A 24,791-nucleotide genomic window follows, 5' to 3' on the forward strand; every position below is an offset into this window, starting at 1 on the left:
GGATGTCTCACAGGCACCACAAAATCAAAAGGGCCCAAAGAGAACTCATCTTTTCTCCCAAACTCCAATCTCTTCTAATATTCCCCCTAATCTCTTAAAAAAATTCCTTACTACTGTCAAGGGCATGACTTTGTAACCTTGGTATCATTTTTGCTTACTCACTGTCACAGCCTACATATTCAGTCAATTAGATACCAAATTTTATCATTTTTGTCTCCCCCAAATCTCTCATATCCAGCCCCTCCACAAACACCATCTCTTCGTCTGTCACTTGGACTAATGAAACAGCTTTCCAATTGGTTTCCTGCTTCAGGTCTATACTCCACAGAACTGCCCAAATGATTTTCCCAAAGATTCTTTCTGACCATGTCACTCATCTGATCAAGAAGCTCCAATAGCTTTTTGTGGCAAAGATAAGGAAGAAATATAAGTAAGCTTGTTGAAGGTGGGGACCATTTCACTTTTGTCTTTTGTGTCCTTGGCATGATGTCTGTTACAGGGTGGGAACTGAAGAGATTCTTCTGAATTGATTTAAACAATAATATTTTATGGTTCTAAAACGGGCTTAGGGGATTGGGAAAACAAAAATGAAGTTTCTTGAGCAATAGAGGCCCAGCAATAACCACCAGAATGATATAATTATTTGGACTGATTTTGCACAGTTCTTCTGAAGAATTCTGAGTTCGTACATTAGCTAATTTATTTTCACAACAGTCATAGGAGATAGGGAGGGGCAAGTGGTGGTGTCCTCATTTTACAGAGAAATCAAATGCATAGTCAAGGTAGGCGATTTGTACAAAGTTAACACATTAAGACATGGAATTAAGTTTACAAGGTCTCTTGGTTGGTTGGGTACGGTTAAGGAAGATATATAAAATTAACTGACATTAAAAGCCCAAAGGATACCTCTAAAAAAAACCTGGGAGACTACGGGTAATTCTCAAATTATATACGTTCTATTCATATACATCTCTTACATATGAATAGCCCAAGTGGCCTGCTGGTCACAGAAACTTCCCTTCCTTTCCTATGGTCAATGATTGGCTTTCTCTCCCTTTCCTTCTGGCTGCTTTAGGATTATCTAGAATAGGACATTCTTTCTTACTCTCTGCTCCATATTTACATTTCCCAGGGCCAGTCAGTCCAGAATAAGGTCTGGGGTGGCAGAATTAGTGGAGGTTAATCCTCCCTCCCTCCAATCTTCCCTTCTGTGATGTTTGCTTGGCAGCTTTCCCAGGCTCTGTCCTATCTTCTCATCACTGTCCCCTCAGAGGCCTGTCTCTTAAACCCAAACCTATGGTGAAATGAAGATGAATCTTATACTTTAGCCCTTGGTGTACCCAAATATCTACCATCATTACCTTTATTTTTCCCTACAGGGTTTAAATGAGGAAAAGGAGAAAGTAGAAGTATAGGAAAATAGGAGGGAAAACATATTATCTTTATCTGTTCTCCATTGTTATTAGTAGGCAAAGCCCTTAAAAGAAAAACAAAACCTTAAAAGGGCTCTCTGATAGGGAAAAACATATGAGCCTGGGTTCTTTTGCCAACAGGGCCAGAGGAGGAGAGAAACCATGATTAAAAGACAGATAACTGACATTTACCCTTTAAAGTGTGCATATTTAATTTGAACCTTATAACAATCCTCTGATGTAGGTACTGCAGGTATTATCCTTATTCTCATTTTATAAACGAAGAAACTAAGGCTAAGAAAGATTGACTTGTCAAAGGCCACATAGCTAGTAAATATCAGAGACAAGATTTGAACCCAGGACTTCATGACTCCAAGTCTAACACTCTAAGATGCTTTGCTTCAGTGGACTGAGTAGTAGACAGGAGATAAAAAGAGTAATGGGATAGAGAAGCGTCCATGGGGTTTCATACTGACAGGAAGTATTAGGCCCTCCGTGGTTATTCACCCTGAAACTCCAGACTCCACCAACTGCACCTTTTCTTTCTACCTCACATCCAAACTCTTCAAACTAATCCCTTCAAACTAATCCAGGCTAGATCATCTCTCCAAATCTCTATCATTGTCCTAATCTTCAAAAGGTTTCTGCCCAAGTTTTTTGTCTCCAGACCTATCACCCCCAACTCTGAAGTCCTTCACCTGACTGGCCATGGAGCCCCTATCCTATGCCCCAGAAGTTATTACCAGTGGCTTGGAACTAGGAAAGTCCCTGTTTTCAATGCCCACTTGGGGGGGGGGGGTGGAGCAGGGAGGAAGTTAAGAAGGACTGAGTTCCTGATCCTCCCAAGGCTGCTGTGGATGGAGAGCTGTTCCCATTGTTTAAATGTCTAATGAGTGGACAGTACAGTTTTAGGTGCCAGGAAATATGAAGTTTATAGAAGACCCAGTCTCTGCCTTCAAGGAGATGGTATCATAGAGGAGTAAAGCATCAACATATATTAATATAACACACATACACATACATACATATATGTATGTGTGTATATATATATATATACACATATATACCTACTAATATATATATATGTACACACACACATACACATATGTGCACGAATGAGTCATAAAGCAAGGTAATGGAGATGATGATGGGACTCCAAATACAATTTCATTATAAGACATGGCTAATTACCTTTTTTGGGGGGGTTAAAATCTACATTTTAAGATCCAGCTCAAGATCCTCTAGGAAACCTTCTCTGATTTCCTTCATCAGAAAAGATGTCTTTCCTCTAACCTTGCAAAAGCACATTTTATCTGCCTTATGTATTTATAGCTTATTCTCTGCTAGATGTATATTTGTGTAGTATTGCATATTTGTGTATATATTGTATCTTCTCTCTACACCAAGGATGGGAAACCTGTGGTCTTGAGGCTACAGGTTCCCCACCCCTGCTCTAGACTATAAACTCTATGAGGGGAAAGACCATGCCTTAAGTATCTCTTCTTAATTATTGTAATAATTTTCTCCAGTGCTTTGCAAATCACAGGTGCTTAACAGATAAGCTTTGTATAAGGGTGCAACGTGTGTATAAACAGTTAGATTCTCTAACACTAGATTTAACATACTTCAGGTGCAGGTAATTTATAAATCAAATGGTTTTGTTGCAGAGTGGCTTGGGAATGTAAGGGTTCCTAACATTGTTTCTACAGGAAAATGTGCTCTAATTTCTAAACTATTGACTTACAAATGATTTTTTGCAATAGTCTAAAATACGGGACTGCCCAAGGTTGAGTAACAGATTCACTATAACTTGAAGGAACCCACTGACAGGGCTCTCTGTAGTAGTTTCATTTTTTTTCCTTGCTAAGCAGCATGGAGAGAGATGAGTGGGAAATTATTTCTGTGGCAACAGTTGCCAAAGTGAAAATGCCAAGATTCCACCCCCCTTCCTATTCACAAACTTGGCAAAAAGGTTATGTTTCTTTGCCAATAACACAGATACATTTGTTCAGCTCCAAATCCCAGGGATGGGTGGGTGATTGAGCGAATGGAAGAACAGTTATTTTGCCAGGTCCTTGGAATTGTAAGAGCTTATTAGGAAAAGATACCCTTTCTGGAAAAAAGACACACAGAGGCTGGCAGGGAATGTAGAGAGACTTATGGAATACCAAATTGTATGCTTAGACTTAGTATTGTTGCCTGGTGCAATGGTTTCCAACTTATTTTTGGCTTAGAACTCAATATCTAATTAAGTTTTTTTTTTCTTTCTTTTTTGTATGCTTTAAAAAGTTTTATTATGAATGAGAAAATGACCAACACGGACATTTCCATATATAAAGGACAGAAAAAGAAAGACATGGGAAACTGTGACTCTTACATACAGCTTGTTCATCTAATTAAATTTCACAGCTTGGCTTCTATTTCCTATCCAACTTCCTTCTTTTTGTGTTCTATCCAGGACCCTGTACGTTAGGTGCATTCTTAGGCTGTGAGGACAGTGTCGCTGTTTAATTTGATGTTTATAGTACAGTTCTCACCACAGCCTAATGTGTACCTAGGCACTTAATAAATGCTCTCAGTGATTATGATGACTTTTAAGAGCCAGACTTCATGACCTTCATGCAGAATCTAGGGCTTGAAGTAATTCTAGGCTCCATGATGGACCCTGCACTGATAAAACACCGAACCAATGAGTAGGGGAATAAGCACAGGAAAATGACCCCTGTTTCCGCTGCTAGTTTATCACAAAACCCTGGGAAGAAAAATCACTGGAACTCTTCAGGCTGTTCTCAAGACAATAAGAATACTGTATGATACAGGCTTGGTGACACTTCTTTTTTCTAAAAGGTAGTTGAAGAAAATTTAAAAAAAATACAAAGTACTAAACTTTTCAGAAGGCTGTTCTTTAATCTGTCAATATCCTCAAAGTGAAAAGAATAAGCAAAAGGAATAGCCATACCTGTTTTGTGCCCCGAAATTTTGTATGTTATTTCAGCATGCTCCCATTCTCCATTAAAACTGGAAGGAAAGCAGGGGCTAACCAACTCCTTGTCTGAAATCAAAATTGTAAAATATCATGTTACAATGACAAGACATAGAACCAGCATAGGTGTTTGGATCCCACCACAGAGGTATTCCACTATGCTGTTGGTCTGGAATTTCAAGACTCTTCTGAGTTGGCAAATAAAGAGGAAGCCATACCTAAGACTGAGACACTAAGCTTCCCCTTGCAAGGCCTCTTTTCAAAGACTGAGTAGGGAGTTCTAATTTGATCAAAGGAAGAACTTAACTTTTGTCTACAAAATTTTGGGCAAAACATTAGAAAAATGTTCCAGAATATTTCAGAATAGAAACTAGTGATGAACTAGTGACTAGACATGTGGGACGACATTCAGATTTGAAAAACAAAAACAAAAAACCCCCCAAAACCCTCAACAATTAGTTTTTGTTTAAATAAAACATTACTCTGGCCTTTTTTAAAGAAACAGAAGTTTCTACCTAGAATCCAAATCCTTAACACTGAACACCTTTTCATGCTGGCTTCCTGACCTATGATTGTGAAGGGCAACATAAAGATTGGGAATTAATATCCTTGGAAAAAGAAGATGAATTAGAGCATCTCTCAATTTCAAGGACAAGAGAGCTAGGAATCACAATAATGATATGCCTCCACAACCAATGAGAGGCTGAGCTCTAATGAACCTACTGGTAAATCCTTTATGGTTAGAGGACAGATGGCTGACCAATGAAAAATATGTCCGCATAGTTTGTGCCTCATAGAGCACCTTGTGATTGGTGGCACCTTTGTGATTATGAGCACCACTATAACTAGAGATTGCTTCAGGATAACTTTAGAAAGGGATACAAGCAGGATATGCAAGGGGGAATTGAAATTATGATTAGCAGACAAATTTTCTAAGCTTTCGACGCTAGTGTGTGACACAGGGGAGATGATAACCTATTAATGCTCAAAACTTGCATTAATTTTGGTTAGTATACATCTAAAAGTCTATTTTATAAAATGACAACTGTATAGGAGAACAATCATTTATATAAGTTTTCAGTTTCCTATAACAATGGAAGCATGATAGATTTTCAGCAACTAAGGAAAGGGAAGCTAGAAACATTAGAGTTGAAATTGAGCCCCATCCTCTGAATTATCATAAAAAAGGGTTTATGGGAATAAAGTAATCTCCTAAGACAGCAAACTAAAAATGAGTCTTTTGAAAACTTGAGTCACTGGATAAAACTATAAAATCTAACAAGCTTGTTACATAGTATTCAATTTTATAGCTAAATGCAATAAAGTAAGTACAGGATCTCAGATGGATTTCCATGTAGCACATCCCATGTTATACAATGTCAAAACCTCCCCTTAAAAGGAAAGTCTGACTTTGGTTTATTTTATGAGTTTTCATAGAACAAAAGACCTCAAAAGAAGAGTTCCCTCAATGCTAGAAATCAAAGCATGCATAAGAAAAGAAAAAAATTCCTATCTGTAGCATAGCAAATTGCAAAGGTTATATAGCCATTTCATTTGTGGTACTCACTACTGTAAAATGATATACTGAGTAATGCAATATTTCAAATATCTGAAATTAGAGATAGTCTCATGACACTCAAGCTCAAGGCATCCAAAGTCTATCTTGCCATAAATGATATGCAGCTATATTTCTGAAGCCAATAAGAAATTGTATTTCTGGGATCCATTTGTGACTCTGTAACAAAAACCTGTCTCTGACAAGGAGAGAGAGAGAGACAGAGAGAGAGAGAGAGAGAGAGACAGAGAGACAGAGAGACAGAGAGAGAGAGAGAGAGACAGAGAGAGATATCAAAAGCCATATCCCCACTGCAAGCATCCCCAAAGGAGGGGAAGAAAGGCCAACAGGTGAAAATTCCTCTTTGGTGAGTGGGTTGCAGAGATTTTTCTTTCTTCTTCTTTTTTTTCTTTTGGGTGAGGCAGTTGGGATTAAGTGGCTTGCTCAGAATCATATAGCTAGTAAGTGTTATGTATCTGTGGACCGCTTTGAACTCAGGTCCTCCTAACTCCAGGGCCGGTGCTCTATCCACTACACCACCTAGCTGCCTCCTCCCCCCCTTTTTTTCCCAGAGATTTCTCAAGGACTACTTATGTCTGATAGATATGAAAAGTACAAGTTTCAGAAATAGATCCTAAAATTTCTTCCTACTTACCAGGTTTTCCTTCTACTCCTCCTAAGATTGCAAGCCTTGCTGACATCAAACCAAGTCCCAAGTAGCTGTTGAAAATAAAATCCTTGGTGAAAGAAGGGCCTGTACCTCCGGGAATATACACAATCATTTTGCAGTGCATCTGCTTGGCCTTGGTCAGAAGCAAGCTGTTTGGGAAGGAGCTACAAAGGCTGCTTTTAATCTTGTTTTAGAAACTTTTCTCTACAGAGTTCAAACTCTATTATAATAATCTATCAAAGCTGATGTGTAGCAAGAAAAAGTCTGGAAATTTTATTGCATAATTTAGAGCTTCTCTCCACATTTTCCTCAGATACAGTCCAGATTTCTTTCAGTAAGGATATACATTAATGGGGGAAAAAAAACCCAGCTAAGATGCTTCAGTTTTATTATAAATTAAATAAAAAATGGATCTAGTATCTTCTTTGATGGCAATGAAAAAAGATTAAAAAATGCACTTGATTTGGTTAAGAGGTAAGGGAGCTCTATAATCCTTTTTAATACTGGAATTTGTAAACAGTGCAGTTATTTCACTGAATAAGAGCTTGGGAATCAAAGGGGGCATTATTTCTTTGTGACTAAACTGTCAACAGCTCCATGTCTTATAACAAACCTGTATGAGTACAGCTTATAGGTACTATTGAACATCTGGAATGAGGTTATGTAGCCAGCTGGGGATGTCTGGAGGGTGACCTGAAGAGCAACAGAAGGGTTACTGTGATAGACCAATACTTTCACTTCCAGAAGAAACCTTCCTCCTCCTACAAAAGTGGGTATCGGAAGGATCACAAGCATTTACAGAACTACTTAATATTAACCATCTTGCCAAATTAAACCACAAAGAACTTCATTTTTGCAAAGATCAAAATAAAATGTTTAAGGTTAAAACCCAGTAATTTTTCCTTCAAGGATAATAATTCAGTCTGCTCCCCAATATGAAACCTAATCAAGACAATGAGAAATTCATAGAACCCAATGATAATTTTGATAAATTCAAATGATTCCTTTGATTTAAAGTGAGCAGGAGAGGCACAGCATTTTAAAAGCAGCTTATGTCTTAATTTAAAACATGTGAAATTTTCATAGGAAGTTTATTTTGAAAAGGCCTAAAGCTTTCTATTTGTAATACAACATTACCTGGCTCTTCTTCATGCCACAGAAAAATTACAGAGAGGCAGATGGCAATGTCTGTAAAGTGTTTTTAGCTCTGGTCTAAAGATACTAAGTTATTATCTTATTTATCATCCCATTAAACTGCCTGCCAAATGGAGTGAAAGAACAAATTTCCTTACCACAATCTCTGGTTTCTACTTAGGGAGCAGAAAACAAAGCCATTAGCTTCAGTATTCAGATTTTAGTATTCAGTATTCAGATATTAATAGAACTATATGGATGCCTTCACATAACTTTGCTAAGTGTACATTTTTTCCTGGACATATTCTAGCCAGGGGTTTTCTTGAATCCATTATCACCAATAGCGTCCAACTCCATGGTGGCTTTAAGGAATGCAGAAGGAGACTTTAATCTGATTCTCAGGGTACTGTGGTAAATCCCACATCAACCCAGTACCAAACAAGGCAACTCAGACTAGGAAATACAGTTTGCTACAATAGTGCTTATATATACCAAAGCTGAAAAGCTAATAAAGCTTATCTTGGGTCAATGCTTCATTGCAGAAAACAGACAGTAGGATCAGATTACCTCAATTTTTGGAAGAAATGTGATTTGGGTTGATCCACCTCCTAAATCCAGCATGCCTACACTGTTCTTTCCTGGAGTGTTTAAATTGCCTAAAGTACACAAAATAGGATCAAAACAGTGCTGCCTCATGATAGCTATTAAATTGTATCACAAAACAATGCAAACAAAAGAGATCCCAAACTCTTAAGTGGACAGACGAAAATGCTGCAAAGAGTTTTGATATAAAGATCTTACATGTTTTTAAGGAAACAGTGGCTTGGTCATCTATAACCTTAGTTAAAATAATTATAGCTACAAAAATTAGCACCAAAGATATTGGGATTGACCTACCTAATGGGAAGGTGATTAATAACTGGCTCACTCCCTGAAGAATCATGCCTTTTTTAAAAAAAATCTACCTACTAAAACAAATTCTCTTCCATACAATTATTAGATCCTAGAAAGGAGCTCTATTCTTTGTCACTGGCAAGATAAAGCTCCATGATTATTCTACATTATAAGATGGTTCTTTCAGGTAATATAGTTTAAATGCCTTAGTACTGGGTCAAAAATCAAATTATATCTTCTTGTATATTTTGAGTAATATAAATAAAATTGTCTTTTACTTCTCTAACAGAGGAAAACCTTACTGCATCATGCCTTTAATCTTTCTGCTTCTTCATCTGCCCTGTCTACCTCATATGTTTGTTAATGAGAATAAAATGAGACCATAGGGTCATTACTTAGATATGGAGAGACTCGTAAGAGGTCATTTTGTTCAGCGTCCAAGAGGTTATGACTTGCCACACTGAGCAGATTAGTTTTCTATCCTCCAATCCAATGCTCTTTCCATTACACCACACAGATTTCCAAGCAGATAGTAAATGTGTAAATGCTTTTCAGAGCACTAATTAAATGTAAGGTGAGAAAGTAATTAGTAAGCATGTATAGTACGCTTAATATTGGGAAAGCACTTCATAATTAGCTTTATGAACTACTCCTCAGAAACATGGCCTAAAGGAAGGGTTTCACATTATCTCAGATCTAGCATTTTATTTTTTTTAATCCCTAATATGAAAGTGGGGTGGATAAACAATGTCTCCATAGGTACTTGATGCTTCTGGAAGAAGATGATGGTACAAGATAAAAGGTCAGGTAAATAGTTCTGCCATGGTATGGGCTTAAAAAGTCAAAACATTAATTCTCTTCAGCATTAAAGCAGGTTAAGTGGTTAGAAGTAGAATAAAAATGAACAATGCTTAAGTCCAGGGCAATTTTGACCTTGTTGAGGCATGTAGACTTTTAAATTCTATTCATTAACATAGCCTATGCAAATGTTGTATTGGAACTATGGGAAATTACAAAAGAAATAAAAAAACTAAAGTCCCCCAAAACAAGTTCTTGCTTTCTAGAAGGCTAGTTGAATATCCAACTTAGAAGTGAACCAGAGGCATCTTTGAAATACCACTCTTTAGGTCACAGCTTTACTGGCCTATTAAATTAAAGCATACCTGTTAAAAAGTTCACTGTGATCCATGCTGAAACTCCTATGAGAAAGAATTTCACAAATATTTAAGTTTGGATAAAACAGTCATTCATAAGACATAGACATTCTTAATATACAACTCTGGATGAGTAAATGGAAAAAAATATTTATTAAGTACTAAGAATTATGCTAACTGGACCACCTAATTCCTTTTTTGGTCTGGAAGCCATGAATTTAATAAAGACATTTCACCCAGTTTACTTACAGCTCTTTGTGGTAATTAGTAAACGGATATAAATGTGTTTATCTTTTTATAAGAACAAACACACACATATACATATGATATATAATTGCACTGTACACACATATATATGTGTGTATATATACATAGTACATACACATATATGTAATCTCAAGCATAACTGTAATAAATTATAATTTAAGTGGAAAATACATTTTGCTATAATAGTGATTACACACACCAATGCTCAAAAGTTAGCAAATACATACATTTCAGACATTCTCTCTTCCTCTAGTAATATGTACTTGAAGAAAACATAAAAAAAAATAAATGTCTATTATTGATCTTTTCAAACATTTAGAAAGTTTTCACAGGATGTCAGATCTTTTCCTCCTGATTTTCCATACATTTCCCTTCCCTACTCCAGTATCCTTGTTCCTACTCAAGAGAGGGAAGTCAGAGAAATGTACCCTTTCTTCCTCCATTTCTTAAACAATTAAAATCCTTTTTAGAGCGGAGAGAAGAAAGGAAAATTTGAAAACTAATACTGTTCATTTCTTGTGAGAAGCAACTTATCTACTCTGTTGGAATTCTTATTATTTAGTATAATAAAAGGAAGATAACCTACATCCGTTACACTGCAGTGTGGATTTTCCTTTCCACGTGGAAAGTCCAAATATGAGAATGCAAAAGTGAAAAGGTATCCAGCTTAAGAATCACCATTCAAGGACAGATAGTGACATCAAAAGTAGTGTTGCCATTCAAAGGGCTTTATGGATATTGATGCAATACAAAAATATTGTGAGGACTGAAACATGAGATATTAACTTTTACTTAACAAAATTCTTTACTCCATTTTACATTTTACAAAATAAAAAAGTATAATAGGCATTTAGTATTAAGTTTTTAAACATCAAACAAGTAAACATTGAGGTGTCATTTCTGATCTTACCTTCATCAGTTCCGTTCATTATGGAAACACAGTCATCTCCTACAAGGAAGGGAGATGCCTGGAAAACCTCTCTTACCTAAATTTTCAGAAAGACAATAAATCTCGTTGTTTATAATTATTTTATGTCACAATTCTATTAAACAAAAGAACAGATGAGCACCATGATGATTTCTGGATTTGTTTTATATAGTGGAATTCAGAGAATAAGACAAAAGTTCTCTCTTATAGTTTCAAAATTGTTAGCTGTGAGATATCCTAATCTATTATTTCAAGAATCTAAGTTGGGTTGTAGAGCCACAGGTAAAAGGTTTATTCCAAAATCATCCTGGGAGAACTTGCTATAATCTAGTCCTTACTCAGAGGAACTCTAGAAGGTTGGGTTGGTTTAGAAGGTTTATCAGTACCAGATCCCAAACTATACCACAAAGCAGTAATCATAAAAACTGGTTGAAAAGAGAGTTTGATCAGCAGAACAGATTAGGCACACAACGTAACAGAAACACAGTAGCATGGTGTTTGACAAACCCAAAGACCACAGTTACTTAGGGAAGGACTCACTATTTGACAAAATCTGCTGAGAAAACTGGAAAAATAGCCTGGCAGAAATTAAGTTTAGACCAATACCTCACATCACACACCAAGAAAAGTTCCAAATGGATATATGCCCTAGATATAAAAGGTCAAGTCATGAACAAATTAAAAGTGCAAGGAAAAAATTACCTTTCAGATCTATGGAGAGGGGAACAGTTCATGACTAAACAAGTGATAAGAGTATTATATGAGATAAAGTGGTGAATTTTGATTATAAAAAATTAAAGTTTTTGCACCAGTTAATCTAATCTAGTAAAAATTAGAAAGGACAAAAGTAATTGGGGCAAAAAATCTTTGCAACAAGTTTCTCTTATGAGGGTCTTATTTCTAGGACATGGAAAGAACTGATTCAAACTGATTAGAGTAAGAGCCATTCCCCAATAGATAGTTAAAAGATGTGAAAAAAAACCAAACAGTTTTCAAAGGAAGAAATCTAAGCTATCAACAATCACATGAAAAAGTCACTAGTAATTAGAGAAATGTGAATTAAAGCAACTTTGAGGTTCTACATCATACCCATAAGACTGTCAAAGGTAACAAAAGAAGAAATAACAAATGTTGGAAAGGCTGTAAGAAAACTGTACTAGTCTATTGATGAAGCTATGAATAAGTTCAGTCACTCTGGAAAGGAATTTGGAACTATGCTCAGAAGTTTGCCAAATTTCATACATTTTGACATATTTCTACCACTATTAGACCTACACCCACAAAGAAATAAAACAGGAAAGGACCTATGTGTACAAAAATATTTATAGCAGTTCTTTTCATGGTAACCAAAAATCCAAAACTAAGGGGGGGTGTTTTCTTTTTGGAGAATGGCTAAACAAATTGTGGTACAGGAATACACTGGAATATTACTGTTCCATAAGAAATTATGAAAGGAATAATTTCAGAGGAAACTAGAAAGACTTTTATGAACAGATGGAAAGTGAAATGAGAAAGAGGAGATTTATTTATCCAATGATATACAATTTATACAATGATAACATTATAAAGAAAGACTTTAGATTGCACAATGATGAATCACAAGTTTAAAAGAATGATGATGAAGCACACCATTCATCTCCTGACAGAGGTGATGAACTTAAAATGCACAGAGGCATAATTTTCAGACATGGTTAATAAAGGAATTTGTTTCACTGTAAAAAGATGTACCGAGGGATTTGTATTTTGGGATTTAAAAAATTGCTCAATTAGGGGGTAGTGGGAAGGACCAATTAATTAAAAATACTTGTTACTTGAAAAATTAAAAAAAAAATAAAGAACAGGAGGGGTAGGGCAGGAAGTGTCATTATTAATAACAACTGATATTTATTTAGCACTTTAGAGTTATAAATTTTAAAAACATTATAAAATTTGACCATGTTCTCTTTGGGCCAGCTCTAGATAGAAGTCATACCTCCAAGAGGAGCTAAGTGTTGTGCATACTTTTTTCCTAAAGCTGCAGGAGATGGAAACCCTGGGGAGAAGCCTCTAGTTCTAGATCTCTAACACCATGGATCATGAAAATTTAACAGGAATTCCTTGTGTGACTGAGGGCAGGGCCTCTCAACTGCAGCTTCTTAGTGGTGGGTTAGGAGTGGTAGGAATGTTCTGCTGAGCATTCCAAAGCAATTGATAATAGTTATAAAGTCTGCCTTGAAAGCAAGGTCCCTGTGTCATGGGGACTTGTTTTCAAGACTGGCTTAATAACAGTATCTATAAAAGGTATTAAAAAACTGATCATACCCTTTGACCCAGGAATTCCATTGTAAGGACATTAGCCTAAAATATTATGAAAAGGAAGAATCGACATACTATACAAAAATACTTATACCTGGTTCATTTATAACAGCAAAAAATTAGAAATAATCTATATGTGTAACATTGGAGAAATGGACACGTTATGGAATATTATGGCATTATAAAACAACATAAAAATGTAGATACAAGGACATGTAGAAAGTCACTTAGTCAATAAGCATTTATTAAGTAAGCACTTACTGTGTGCCAGGCACAAAGAAAGACAAACTAAAACAAAACATCCCCTGCTTTCATGGAGCTCCCAGTGTAACTGGAAAGACAACAGGTAAACAACTATGTACAAACAAGATATATAGAGGATAAACTGGGGATGATCAACACAGGAAGGTACCAGCATTTGGGGGAATTGGGAAAGACTTCTTGTGGAAGGTCAGATTTCAGCTAGGATTTGAAAGAAGTCAGGACAGTGAGGAGGCAGAGAAGAGGAAAGGAAAAATTCCAGGCATAAGGGACAGTACGTGAAAATGCAGAGTTGGGAGGGTCAGTGTTTTGTATACAGAACAAAAAGGAGTCCAACGTCATTGGATTGAATAGTATGTGGGGGGAGGGAAGTGAACAAAATATAAGAAGATTGAGAAGGCAGGAAGGGGCCAAGTTATGGAGGGCTTTGAATGTCAAAGAACTTTACCTTTGATCTTGGGGTAGTAGAAGCACTGGAGTTTGCTGAATGGGGGGTGCATGTGTGACATGGTCATATCTACACTTCAGGAAGATCGATTTGACAACTGAGAATGTGGAGAGATGAGGCAGGAAGATCAATCAGAAGGCTACAGTTATGAGGTGAGGAGGGCCTGGACTAGGGGTAACAGTGTCAAAGGAGGAAAAAAGAGAAACTATGAGACATGTTATGAAGGTAGACTTAACAAAACTTGGCAACAGACTAAATACGGGCTGGGGGGTGGTTAGAAAGAGTTAGGTTTTGAGCCTGGGTGACTGGGAGGATGGTGGTATTCTTCATATTAACAGGAAAGCTAGGAAAAGGGGAATGAATTAATTTTGGACATTTGAGTTTAAGATGTTTCTGGAACATCCGTTGAGACATCCAATAGACAGTGGGAGAAGCGAAACTGGAGGTCAGTAAAGAGATTATAGGTGATTTGAGAATCATCAGCATAGAGATAATTGAAACTATATGAGCTGATGAGATCATCATGTGAATTAGCATAGAGAGTACAAGATGGAGCCTTGGGCAACACTCAACTTGAGTGGGTGTGATCTGGGTGAAGTTCCAGCAAAGAAGACTGAGAAGGAGCAGATCAGATATGTGGAAGAACCAGGTGAGATAAGACATAAAAATGAGAGAAACAGAAGGACTTTCTCTCAATCTCTGTGTGTATACATATATACACACATGTATGTATACATATATACACACATGTATGTATATCTGCATATTGTGTATATTACACATATAAAGCAAACAAAGCCAAAGGAAGTGGAATTTCAGAAGGAGAGACAAAGTAAACTTTTTTTTTGTTTGCTTGAATATAGTGGGAAATTTACCACAGGTTTGGTTAATTGTTGGAGGACAGGTGTTTCATGTAAAATTTGAGTTATTTAAAAAAAATTCACCTTTTAGTAAGGCATTGGTGTTAGTTTCACATGCTGACACATACTTTGCTAGCACTATTTCACTTAACTGGATTTTAACTCCCTAAATGTGTATTCCAAAACTGAGTCATGTTTTCTGAACTCCAACCATTTGCTATATAGGAAAATGTATCTGAAATAACTCTAAAACTCATATATAGCAGTAATATCCTTACATAGCTAGATGATCAACAAATAACTATCAGGTAGATAACTATTTAGGAAACCTATTAGAGGGCACACATGCCTCACTATAATCACCTAATTCTACTAGGCTAAATCCAGTGCTATCTTGTTGTGTTTCCTGGATCAGTGTAAGATTTTTAAGATTTAAGTTACATTACTTTTTTGCAGATGGGAACAAGGGAGCACCCATTAAAAGTGAGAATTGAAATCTATCATTGAGCAAACAGATAAATAGTACAAGGAATGCGGAGGATTATTTAGCTTGAATGGCTGAATGGCTCCTTAACTGATTAATGAAGACATCGTATTGCTACATTATGATGACAAAAACTGTTCATCCCATATTCATGGTGACCTTGCTTAAACTGAAACATAAAAGATGTAAGTTAGTTTAAGAACTGAGACTATTAAGTCTTGAAAGAGATTATGAGGAGTGATATAAAATCTATGTGGAAGCACTTAAAAATCAGATCTATTTTAAAGAAGCTATGTATATACTCTTACCTGAAAACAAGGCTGACTAAATAAGTATCTGAGAGCAGCTAGTTTATCATTGAAAACAATCAGCAAACCATTTGATTTAGTGTTTCTATTACTCCTTAAGAAGTGTCATTTTCCCCACTATTTCCTTCTTTTCCCCTTCCCTCCCAGTTCCTCAAGCTATCTGTCTGAAGGCTTTTTTCAAATTAAAAAAGTTTTCTTGATGCCTCTTGTATTTATATCACAGTAATTTCTAGATATACCATATACTACCCCTCTCTTCCTCCCTACTCACAGACAGCACCGAACGCTCCTTTTTTTTTGGCTAGGCAATGGGATTAAATGACTTGCCCAGGGTCACACTGCTAGTAAGTGTTATGTGTCTGAGGCTGGATTTGAACTCAGGTCCTCCTGAATCCAGGGCCAGTGCTCTATCCACTGCACCACCTAGCTGCCCCCTGAACCCTCAACAAAAATGATCTAAACATTCATATACCATGTTTTTTTTTCAGCCATTCCCCAACTGGTGGACACTTACTTTTTCTCCCCTTCACGATTCATCCTCTGCAATTACTTTCTTTATACAACGTATATGCCTTGAAAGCAAGGATTACTTTCATTTTTGTCTTTCTATTCCCAGTACTTAACACTGTGCTTGACACATAGAAGGCATTTAATAAATGCTTGTTGTTCACTGACTGAAATTTTTGCTTTTGACCTCCTTGGAGTATACACCCAGTGGCAGATTAATGGATCAAGAGATGTGAACAATTTAACAACTTTTCTTGCCAATTTGTAATTCTTTCCTAAAACAGTTGAACCAATGCACAGTTTCCATAACAGAGTATCAATCAGTATTGCCTCTCTTTCCACAATCCCTCCAACATTGTTTCTGTCTCTGGCCATCTTGGTCAATTTTCAGAGTATAAGGTGAAGCCTCAGACTTTCTTTCATTTGCATTTAATATGAATCATTTGGAGTATGTTTTCAGACACTGCATTTCTCCTTTTGAAAACTGTTCATATCCTTTGATCATTTATCTATGGAAGAATGGATATTTTTGTCAATTTGCTATTTTTTTTTAGATCAAACAGTGGTATATGATGCAAATATTCTCTAACATCCTCCCTTCCAATAATTTCTTTTAATCCTATCTGCATTATTTGTGCAAAAGCTTTTTAATTTAAGTAATCAAAATTGTCTGTTTAGTCTTTTATGATTACCTCTATCACTTGTTCAGTTACAAAGTTTCTTTTAACTATAGTCGTACAAGTTATTACTGTCTTTTTTCTTCTGATTTGTTCAAAGATTTTCACAGTAGCATTATAATTTCTAAGTCTATGGTTCTATGTAATTGAAAGAAATTGGGAATCCAAAAATTGGAGAATACTTAAATAAATTGTGGTACATTAGTATTATGGAATGTTATAATGCCATTAATACTGACAAGTAAGAGGAATACAAAGAACTCTGGCCTTATGGTATTCCATATTGTATTATTATACAAAGTGAAAAAAAGCAAAACCAGAAGAATTGAATACACATGAACCACAACCATGTAAGAAGAAAAGTGAATGCTAATGGACAAAGAATTTTGATGTGGATTCAGAGGGGGTGGTAATGATGAGAAAAAAGTTCTTTAATTTATGAACTGAAATTAAAGTGTAAAAAAGTTATCAAGCAAGTTAATTTGGTTGTAGTGATGTTCAATATTAAGTTTCTAATAAAACATTTAATTTAAAAACGCCTAGTTACCAACAAAAATTCTATTATATCTCAAATGGGAAACTGGACATCATTACCTTCTGTAGCAACTTTTGAGCCTTTTCACCTGGTAACAGACGCAAACCAGCTGTTGCCTTAAGAACCAAAGGTGTGACCTTCCACAGATCAAAAGGAATTTCTTCTTTAGCAACATCCAGTAGTTCTTGTATTCCCTGAGTGCTCTGAGATTTTAAAAGCAAAATATGATATTGACATTTTCAAGCTAGAAAAGTGTAGTTTTCTTTAAGACTCAGCTCAAATGCCACTTTCTGTATAAAGCCTTTCCTGGTCCCTCCAGTTGCCAGTGCTGACTCCCACAATATTTACTTGTATAGGTTTGTATAAACCTATATAAATGTATATTAACCCCACCATTGGAATGTAAGCTCCCTGAGGGCAGGAATTATTTTGCTTTTATATCTTCAATGCCTAGTACATTGCTCAGCATATAGTAGGAGCTTAATAAATGTTTGCTGAATGATAGAATAGAATTCAACTTACTTACACTGGGAAAGGTTAAAGGAAAATGGTAGTAGAATGTGACTGAGCACCATCACATGAATATCATTACTGATTGATAAATCCATGGGACATTCGTCTTTTCAATGTTTTACCAGTGCCTACCCACCATATAGCTCTGTTAGTCACACACTATCACCATTTCCCTAAACTGTTTCCCAACAAAATTGAATTGAATTCTATTCTCTATCAACCAACCAGCAATATTAATAAAGCTATACAACTTAGACAGTTAATTGTTATATGTACTAGTGAAATCATCTTATTTATGGCCCATGCCTGAGTCACCCTGGCCAGTAATCCAGTAGTTCTGGATCTGCTTTTCAGCTGTAAAGTGAGAGGTGAGGTGGTGGACAAGATGATCTTTAACTCCCTGCCAGGTCTAAGTCTATGTTTGCAACTCTAAACAAAGCCATGCTACTACATTTGGGCCTACAATGCAAGTACCCCAGGAGCAATCCATTATTTTATGGTTTGAGATGACTTAACAAAGACCTTGTCATATAACAGAAATAGCACTGGACTGAGTGTTATGAAACTGGGGTCCTAATTCTAGCTCTGCTACTAATTTACATGTATGTAACCTTGGGCAAATCACTTAATATCTTTGGGGGACTCAGTTTCCTCATACAGAAAATGAGAGAGTTGGTCAATGTGACCTCTTTCAGCTCTGGATTCTTTTATTAAATAGCTTAAAAGGTACTACTGGTGAATTTTATTATAATTATATAATATCATAATATATAATTATAATCATAAAACATCATAATATATAATTATAAAACATATAATATTATAATATATAATAATTACATAAATAACAATGGCTAATGTTTATATATATATGTATTATGTGCCAGGCATTATGCTAAGTGCTTTATCGTTATTATCTCATTTAATCCTTACAACAACCCTGAGAGGTAGGTGCTATTATTATCCCCATTTTACAGATGAAGAAACTGAGGCAAACAGAGTAAAGGACTTATCCAGAATCAAACAGCTGGTATGTATCTGAGACTGGATTTAAACCCAAGTCTTCCTGACTCTAGGCCCAGTGCTCTTTCCACTGTACCACCTAATTTGATAATACCATTACTTCAGTTATTATAACCCCAATGGAATATTAATCTCAATGTAGGCTAGAAATAGGCTTTAATTCTGAAGTAAAATATAGCAGTAGCTTTCTGTAATTTTGTACTCATCCTTCAAATATAAACTCTCGGTTGGGGGGGGGTTATTTACTTACAAAATACTGCTAATTTATAAAGCCCAAGGCTGTAATTTCTAAAAAGGGAGTCTCACTCTTTAAAACAGTTATTATTAGCTTAGAGTACAAACCCTCTTCTCTTCTGCTCCCTCAAGAAAAAGAAGTTACTACATTTCTATAACTAGAAAGAGGGTTGGTTTGAAAATTAGTGTAAAGAAAAATTTCATTTAGATACAGTACATTAATGAAAGTAAAGTTACCTTATCAACATCATCAGCATAAGCAGAAAGTCCTGGCTTTAGGGCTTTGAATGTTTCATGGGTCAAAGTGGGAGTTTCTAGGAAGAAAAAGAAGTTAAAAGGACAAATCACTTATATGAAGTTTACTTAAATTAGGTCTTTTTTTGTGACTGGTACCACTATGAAATTTTGTCAAGGTATTTGTTAGTAATGATGATACAATTTTTAATAGCAGATGTTAAAAAAAAAAACAAAAACAAAGAACCAACCCCAAACTGTTTTGTAACTTACAAAACTTTATATGTGGGGAAAATATTATTTGTTTCATTGTCTTTACATTTTACCTTTCCAATCACACTCAATCAGATAGATTTGAAATGTGATATAGTGGTATTTATTCCTTCTTTGGGATCTTAGAATATTTTTGCCCCAAAGTACTTTTACTTTCAACAAAGTTACATTTGATGATCCACCTAATGGAGAGGAACCATGCTACAGATAATCTAAAACTGAATGGAGTAACCAAACATAATCTTTCTTTGACAGATGCATTTTTGGATTCTGTTGCATTATATTTAACTTTCATATTTCCTTTTTATTTTGAAGGTTAGCTTCTATTTCCTGAGTATGTTCCACTTGAAGAACAGATGAAAATGACTGAAAATAGGTATTAAAAAGATCACAACTAGAGTACAAATGCTTGGGTAGATTGATGTAACCAGAAAAAGTCTGGAGGAAAAATGTATTTTTTCAAAGATCTGACTGCCTTCTCCCATCCCATGTCCGAAATCTTGCCTTAAAATTTTCTTATTCCCCTCTAATCCTGGTTTTTACAGCTAATTCTAAATATAGCAAATGTGATAATTTTATGTGGAAACCAAGTTTTTTTTTAACACACTTATGTAAGTAACTACTTATCTGAGTGCTTAAATTTTTTTTTACTGATGCTTTTTTAAATTTTACATCAATCAGTTCAGGAAATACTAGCCCCCTCTTTGTAACAAATAAAAACAATTAAGCAAAAACACCTGAAACAGGAAATGTGTTTGAAAATGTACATAACGTTCTCTGGGACTATTTTTTAAAATTTATTCAATGTTTGGCTTACTTTTAGTTATCTTTTAATTTACATTGTTGTCACTGTATGTATTATTTTTTGGTTTTGTTAATTTCACTCTTTCATGTAAGTCTTCCCAATGCTTCTCTGAATTTCTCATTCATCTTTTCTTTGTAATAATATTACATTATATCTATACTTCATAATTCTTTCAGTCATTGACCAAATGATGGACAAGTACTTTTTTCCCAGTTGTCTGCTACCACAAATAGTGCTGCTATTAATATAGAGCTTTACAATGAACCTTTGTTTCTGTCTTTGACCTCATTGTAGTATATATCCCATAGTGGGATCGCTGGATTAAACTTCTTCTTCTAAGCTACTACACATAATTTCCCACCTTCCAACTCAAATGAATTTTATATCCGTTGCTATCTAAACCTGAAACTAAAACAAACAAACAAAAAACCTGTCCTTAATAATTCACAAGCCAGTTCAAAGATTTATACAAAAAATGCCAAATTACAAGAAAAGTTTAATAAATATTACATGAAATGAACTTATAAATGAGTTCATATGCCAAGAAAAAATTTTAAAGGCACTTAAATATTATGCTAATAATTATGTAATTAACTAAGAGAGAAAACTACAGCAAAAGGAGGCAGAAAACAACAAAAAAAGGAATAAATGAGAATGGCAAATAGTAAATACAGCAGTTGAGACTGGAAGAGGTAGTGGTGGCAGTGTTAAGAAATAGTGGGCAGGGGCAGCTAGGTGGTGCAGTGGATAGAACACCAGCCCTGGAGTCAGGAGGACCTGAGTTCAAATCTGGCCTCAGATACTTACTAGCTGTGTGACCCTGGGCAAGTCACTTAACCCCAATTGCCTTAAAACAACAACAATAACAAAACAGAAGCAGTGGGCATTCTGATAATGAAAAGCTGCTTCATTAACAAATATATCAGGAACTAACTGGCTCCCTATTGGGAACTATCTGCCTCCCTGTCTCCTCTTGTGGACTCTTTTAATATGCTGAAACCAGTTTTGGCCTTGGATGGGTAGGAAGCATGTAAGGAACTCCTACCTTAGAAGGCTACTGATTCGGTACCAAGCTTTAGTCTTGCTACTAAGACTTACCCCTGTTACTCAGGCTGCAAATGCACTAGATCATCTTTGACATCTTACTGTCCAAACTCTGGAGAGAGCTTCTGACCATGTACTGTACATTTACTGTATGTGATTTCCCTAAGACCACAGACATCTCACCTGCCTGAACCTTTAGTGCCTGATTTTTCCCCTCTGCCTTGGCTGAAATCTCTGAACAAGATCTCTGGTCTACTTGATTTTTGGCATTATCTTCTTCATTATGCAACCTCCCCATCCTAGCCTCTTCTCTTTTTCAGGCCTTCCCTGACCTGCTATTGGCTATGTTTTGGTATAATCAACAGACAAATTCAGGAACTACATAAATTAGGAGATGTGGCAGGTGGGTGTCATAACTGGTAGCCAAGTTCAGAGTCTAAGACTCAAGGCAAAGCTAAGCAGGCAAAAAGGCTTTGGATCCAATGAAACAGGGTTTAGAATCAGTGTTTAGAATCATGCATAACACCCTGGGGGTGAGGTTGCTTTGCCCACCACTAAATGCTTTAATTTTAAGATTCCCAGGTTTATTCATAGTTTGGCTTTACTTTCTCTCTGGAACTTTTTGGTTGTCAAAGTGGCAATACTCTTTTGAGTATTTGAGTCAAGAAATCTACAGATGCAATTTCAAACAGATATTCACAGAATTTTAGAGGTCGTCCAGGTCAAACTCAAGCTACATATGAGCCAACTGCAATCCATCACCTTGCTTAAGATAGAGAATTTTTTTCCATTTAAGAAAACACAGTTGGGCAAATGGAGACAATGAAATCATCCATTCAAATATACTTCATGAGCCTCAACAAGAATGTTTAAAAGACTATTAATACTGCAACTCATTATCCTAATCATATCTTCCTTGTTATTCCATTTCTTTCCATTTCCTTCAAAATTTTCAAGTTATACATGAATCAAGAGCTCTTGACTAAATAACAAAAGATTTCACTTCATTTTACTGAAAAAGCTACAGCTAGAATATAAATTCCCAAGGTAAAAGACAGTGTCATATGACTCACTGTAGATGGAAAGTCTAGCACACAGCTGGCTCCTTAACAAAAATACTTAACGACAAACTAATCAGTGTCTTCTGTATTGTGCTTAGAGCATCCCACCAGAAGAATTTAATAAAAGAGTTATACAAGTGGTTTGAGATAAAATGAAACCACTAACACATAACACAACAAACATGTGGTGCTCCCACTCTTCTCAAAAGGAGCTCTGGGAAAGCCAAGAGTAGGAGTATCCTCTAGGAAAAAACAAAATGAAAACTATCCCCAAATCTCCATCTAATTCTTCTATGTTTCATAAAAATGTTACACAACACCAAACAATAATTTGTAGCCTGGGAGTTCAGAGACCATCTGAACTGACTGCCTCATTTTATAAGTTAGCATATAAACCCAGAAATGTTAAATGATTTTCTTCACTTCTCTCTGATCCCAAAAGGATCCTCAACCTGTCTTCCGGTGTAGCGTTACGCTCTGGGAAATAGAAACTAACTGTAAGCCAGGAGGGTCCTCATAGTCTATTTTGGGAAATCTGTCACTCCAACAATATGCCCACAGAGAGGGACCACAGCGGAAGGGAGAGAGGGCCAGCCTCCAAGCCAGTGAGATCCAGGTAGAGTCCTACTCCTCTGTCCCACAAAAGGCTGTGGGTAAATCACTTAATCTCCAGTGCCTGAGGCATATCTCACTAAGACCAGAAGCTGCAGAAGATTGCTGATATGTATAAGTAGAGAGGGTTTCCTCACTAGGAGTTCCCTCGATGGAAGAAATCATAGCTCCACATGAAACAAACATGTTATTAGCCAATAGAGGATGGCGATACAAATAATGAAAAACACAAAAATCAAATACACAGAAAAGAAAAGAAGGCCTGTGTTTTCATCATCTTGGTCATACCTTTCGCAGTCTGGGTGAACTGAAAGATGTGTATTCGGGTTCCAGTGCTTCCAGCATCAAACATAATTCCATAGAACACGGCACGATTAGCTACCACCAATTTCTCAAGGGACTGTTGATTTTTTCTTGTCCCCACAGCAGTCTCTGTTATGCTGAAGATTCTTTGGGTAGCAAAGGCCCATCGCCATTTTACATATGCAACATATATGAACAGACATACAAATAGTCCCAATGGATAAGCAATCTTTGATATCTTCATGTTTCCATGACTATTTCTCAATGTTTTTCTCATTTCTTTGGATATCAGAATTCTGTGTTAAAATGTAGGAAGGGAAAAGCAAGAGATATATTTTAGACTACATCATATTTTATTAAAATACATTTTATGTGTAAGCTTCATTGTAGCCAAGGAATCAAATCTCAACCAGAAACTATTTCAAATGTTTTCTTTTCCTTGAACCAGAAACAAAACTTGAAACATTTTGAAGTTACTGTGAAGCCAACTGATCTTTGAAATGGTCTAAGTTTTAAAACTTCATTGCTAAATCTTAACAATAGGCAAAATCTTAGTAAAAAACTAATCTGTGATACTGGTCATTGACATGACTTTTTTTCTCTCTTTCACGTATATAATTTTGAGTATCAAGTGACACCACTCTAATGTTTCTGTTGATCTTTAATATACTACTTTTTACAAAGTTGTGATCACTGTGTACAAATTATTTTGTGTTCCTTTTTCATTTATTTCATATACATCTTTTTATGCAGTGATGACTTAGTTTCACATACTTGTTATTTTCCAAAGCAACACAATATTCCATCATGTTGATATGCTATAGTTTGCTTATTTGCTAGCTGCCACTCTGGGGCCTTTGGGTTGTTTGCAGTCTTTTGCAATTCTAATTAGTTGGAATAAAAATATTTGAATGGTCCTTTCTTTTTGAATTATATCCTTGAAGCATATTCTCCCAAAATACAATGACCAGGTCAAAGGATGTGAATTATTTTATAGCCTTTATTAACAGCATCATCAGATTGTTTTCCTAAAGAAAAACCAAACCATAGTGCCACCAGCAATTTGTTTGTATATCTATTTCCCTGTATCCTTTCCAATGCTAGGTTTCACAATTATTTATTTATTTTTTGCTAGCTGAATGTCCCTACAGTGGTACCTTAAAGCTATTTTGTTTTATATTTCTTTAATTACTAGAGATTATATATACATATATATTTGAAAATGTATTGTCTGTATTTTTCCCCAGAGAACTTGAGTAAAATTTGATACTTATATATTTGTGCCAATTCTTTATATGTTATGGATAGTAAGTTTTT

The 24,791-nt window shown here is 35.8% G+C and overlaps 1 protein-coding gene across 3 annotated transcripts in view; it reads right to left on the bottom strand.

Moving 5' to 3' along the window:
- ENTPD6 (ectonucleoside triphosphate diphosphohydrolase 6 (putative)) overlaps nt 1–24,791 on the bottom strand; it is a 51,203-nt gene that overhangs the window by 15,025 nt on the left and 11,387 nt on the right. For all 3 annotated transcript variants that reach the window (XM_027853970.1, XM_027853972.1, XM_027853971.1), the window contains 9 exons: nt 23,460–23,770; nt 19,380–19,456; nt 17,432–17,575; nt 10,980–11,055; nt 9,812–9,847; nt 8,322–8,410; nt 7,234–7,313; nt 6,606–6,670; nt 4,372–4,464 (listed from right to left, as the gene is read on the bottom strand). In XM_027853970.1, coding sequence (XP_027709771.1) covers nt 4,372–4,464; nt 6,606–6,670; nt 7,234–7,313; nt 8,322–8,410; nt 9,812–9,847; nt 10,980–11,055; nt 17,432–17,575; nt 19,380–19,456; nt 23,460–23,770 — 971 coding nt within the window. The remainder of the gene's footprint in view (nt 1–4,371; nt 4,465–6,605; nt 6,671–7,233; nt 7,314–8,321; nt 8,411–9,811; nt 9,848–10,979; nt 11,056–17,431; nt 17,576–19,379; nt 19,457–23,459; nt 23,771–24,791) is intronic.

This window comes from Vombatus ursinus, unplaced genomic scaffold, assembly GCF_900497805.2.
Source record: "Vombatus ursinus unplaced genomic scaffold, bare-nosed wombat genome assembly UNPS02010219.1, whole genome shotgun sequence".
In the NCBI taxonomy this organism is placed as follows: domain Eukaryota; kingdom Metazoa; phylum Chordata; class Mammalia; order Diprotodontia; family Vombatidae; genus Vombatus; species Vombatus ursinus.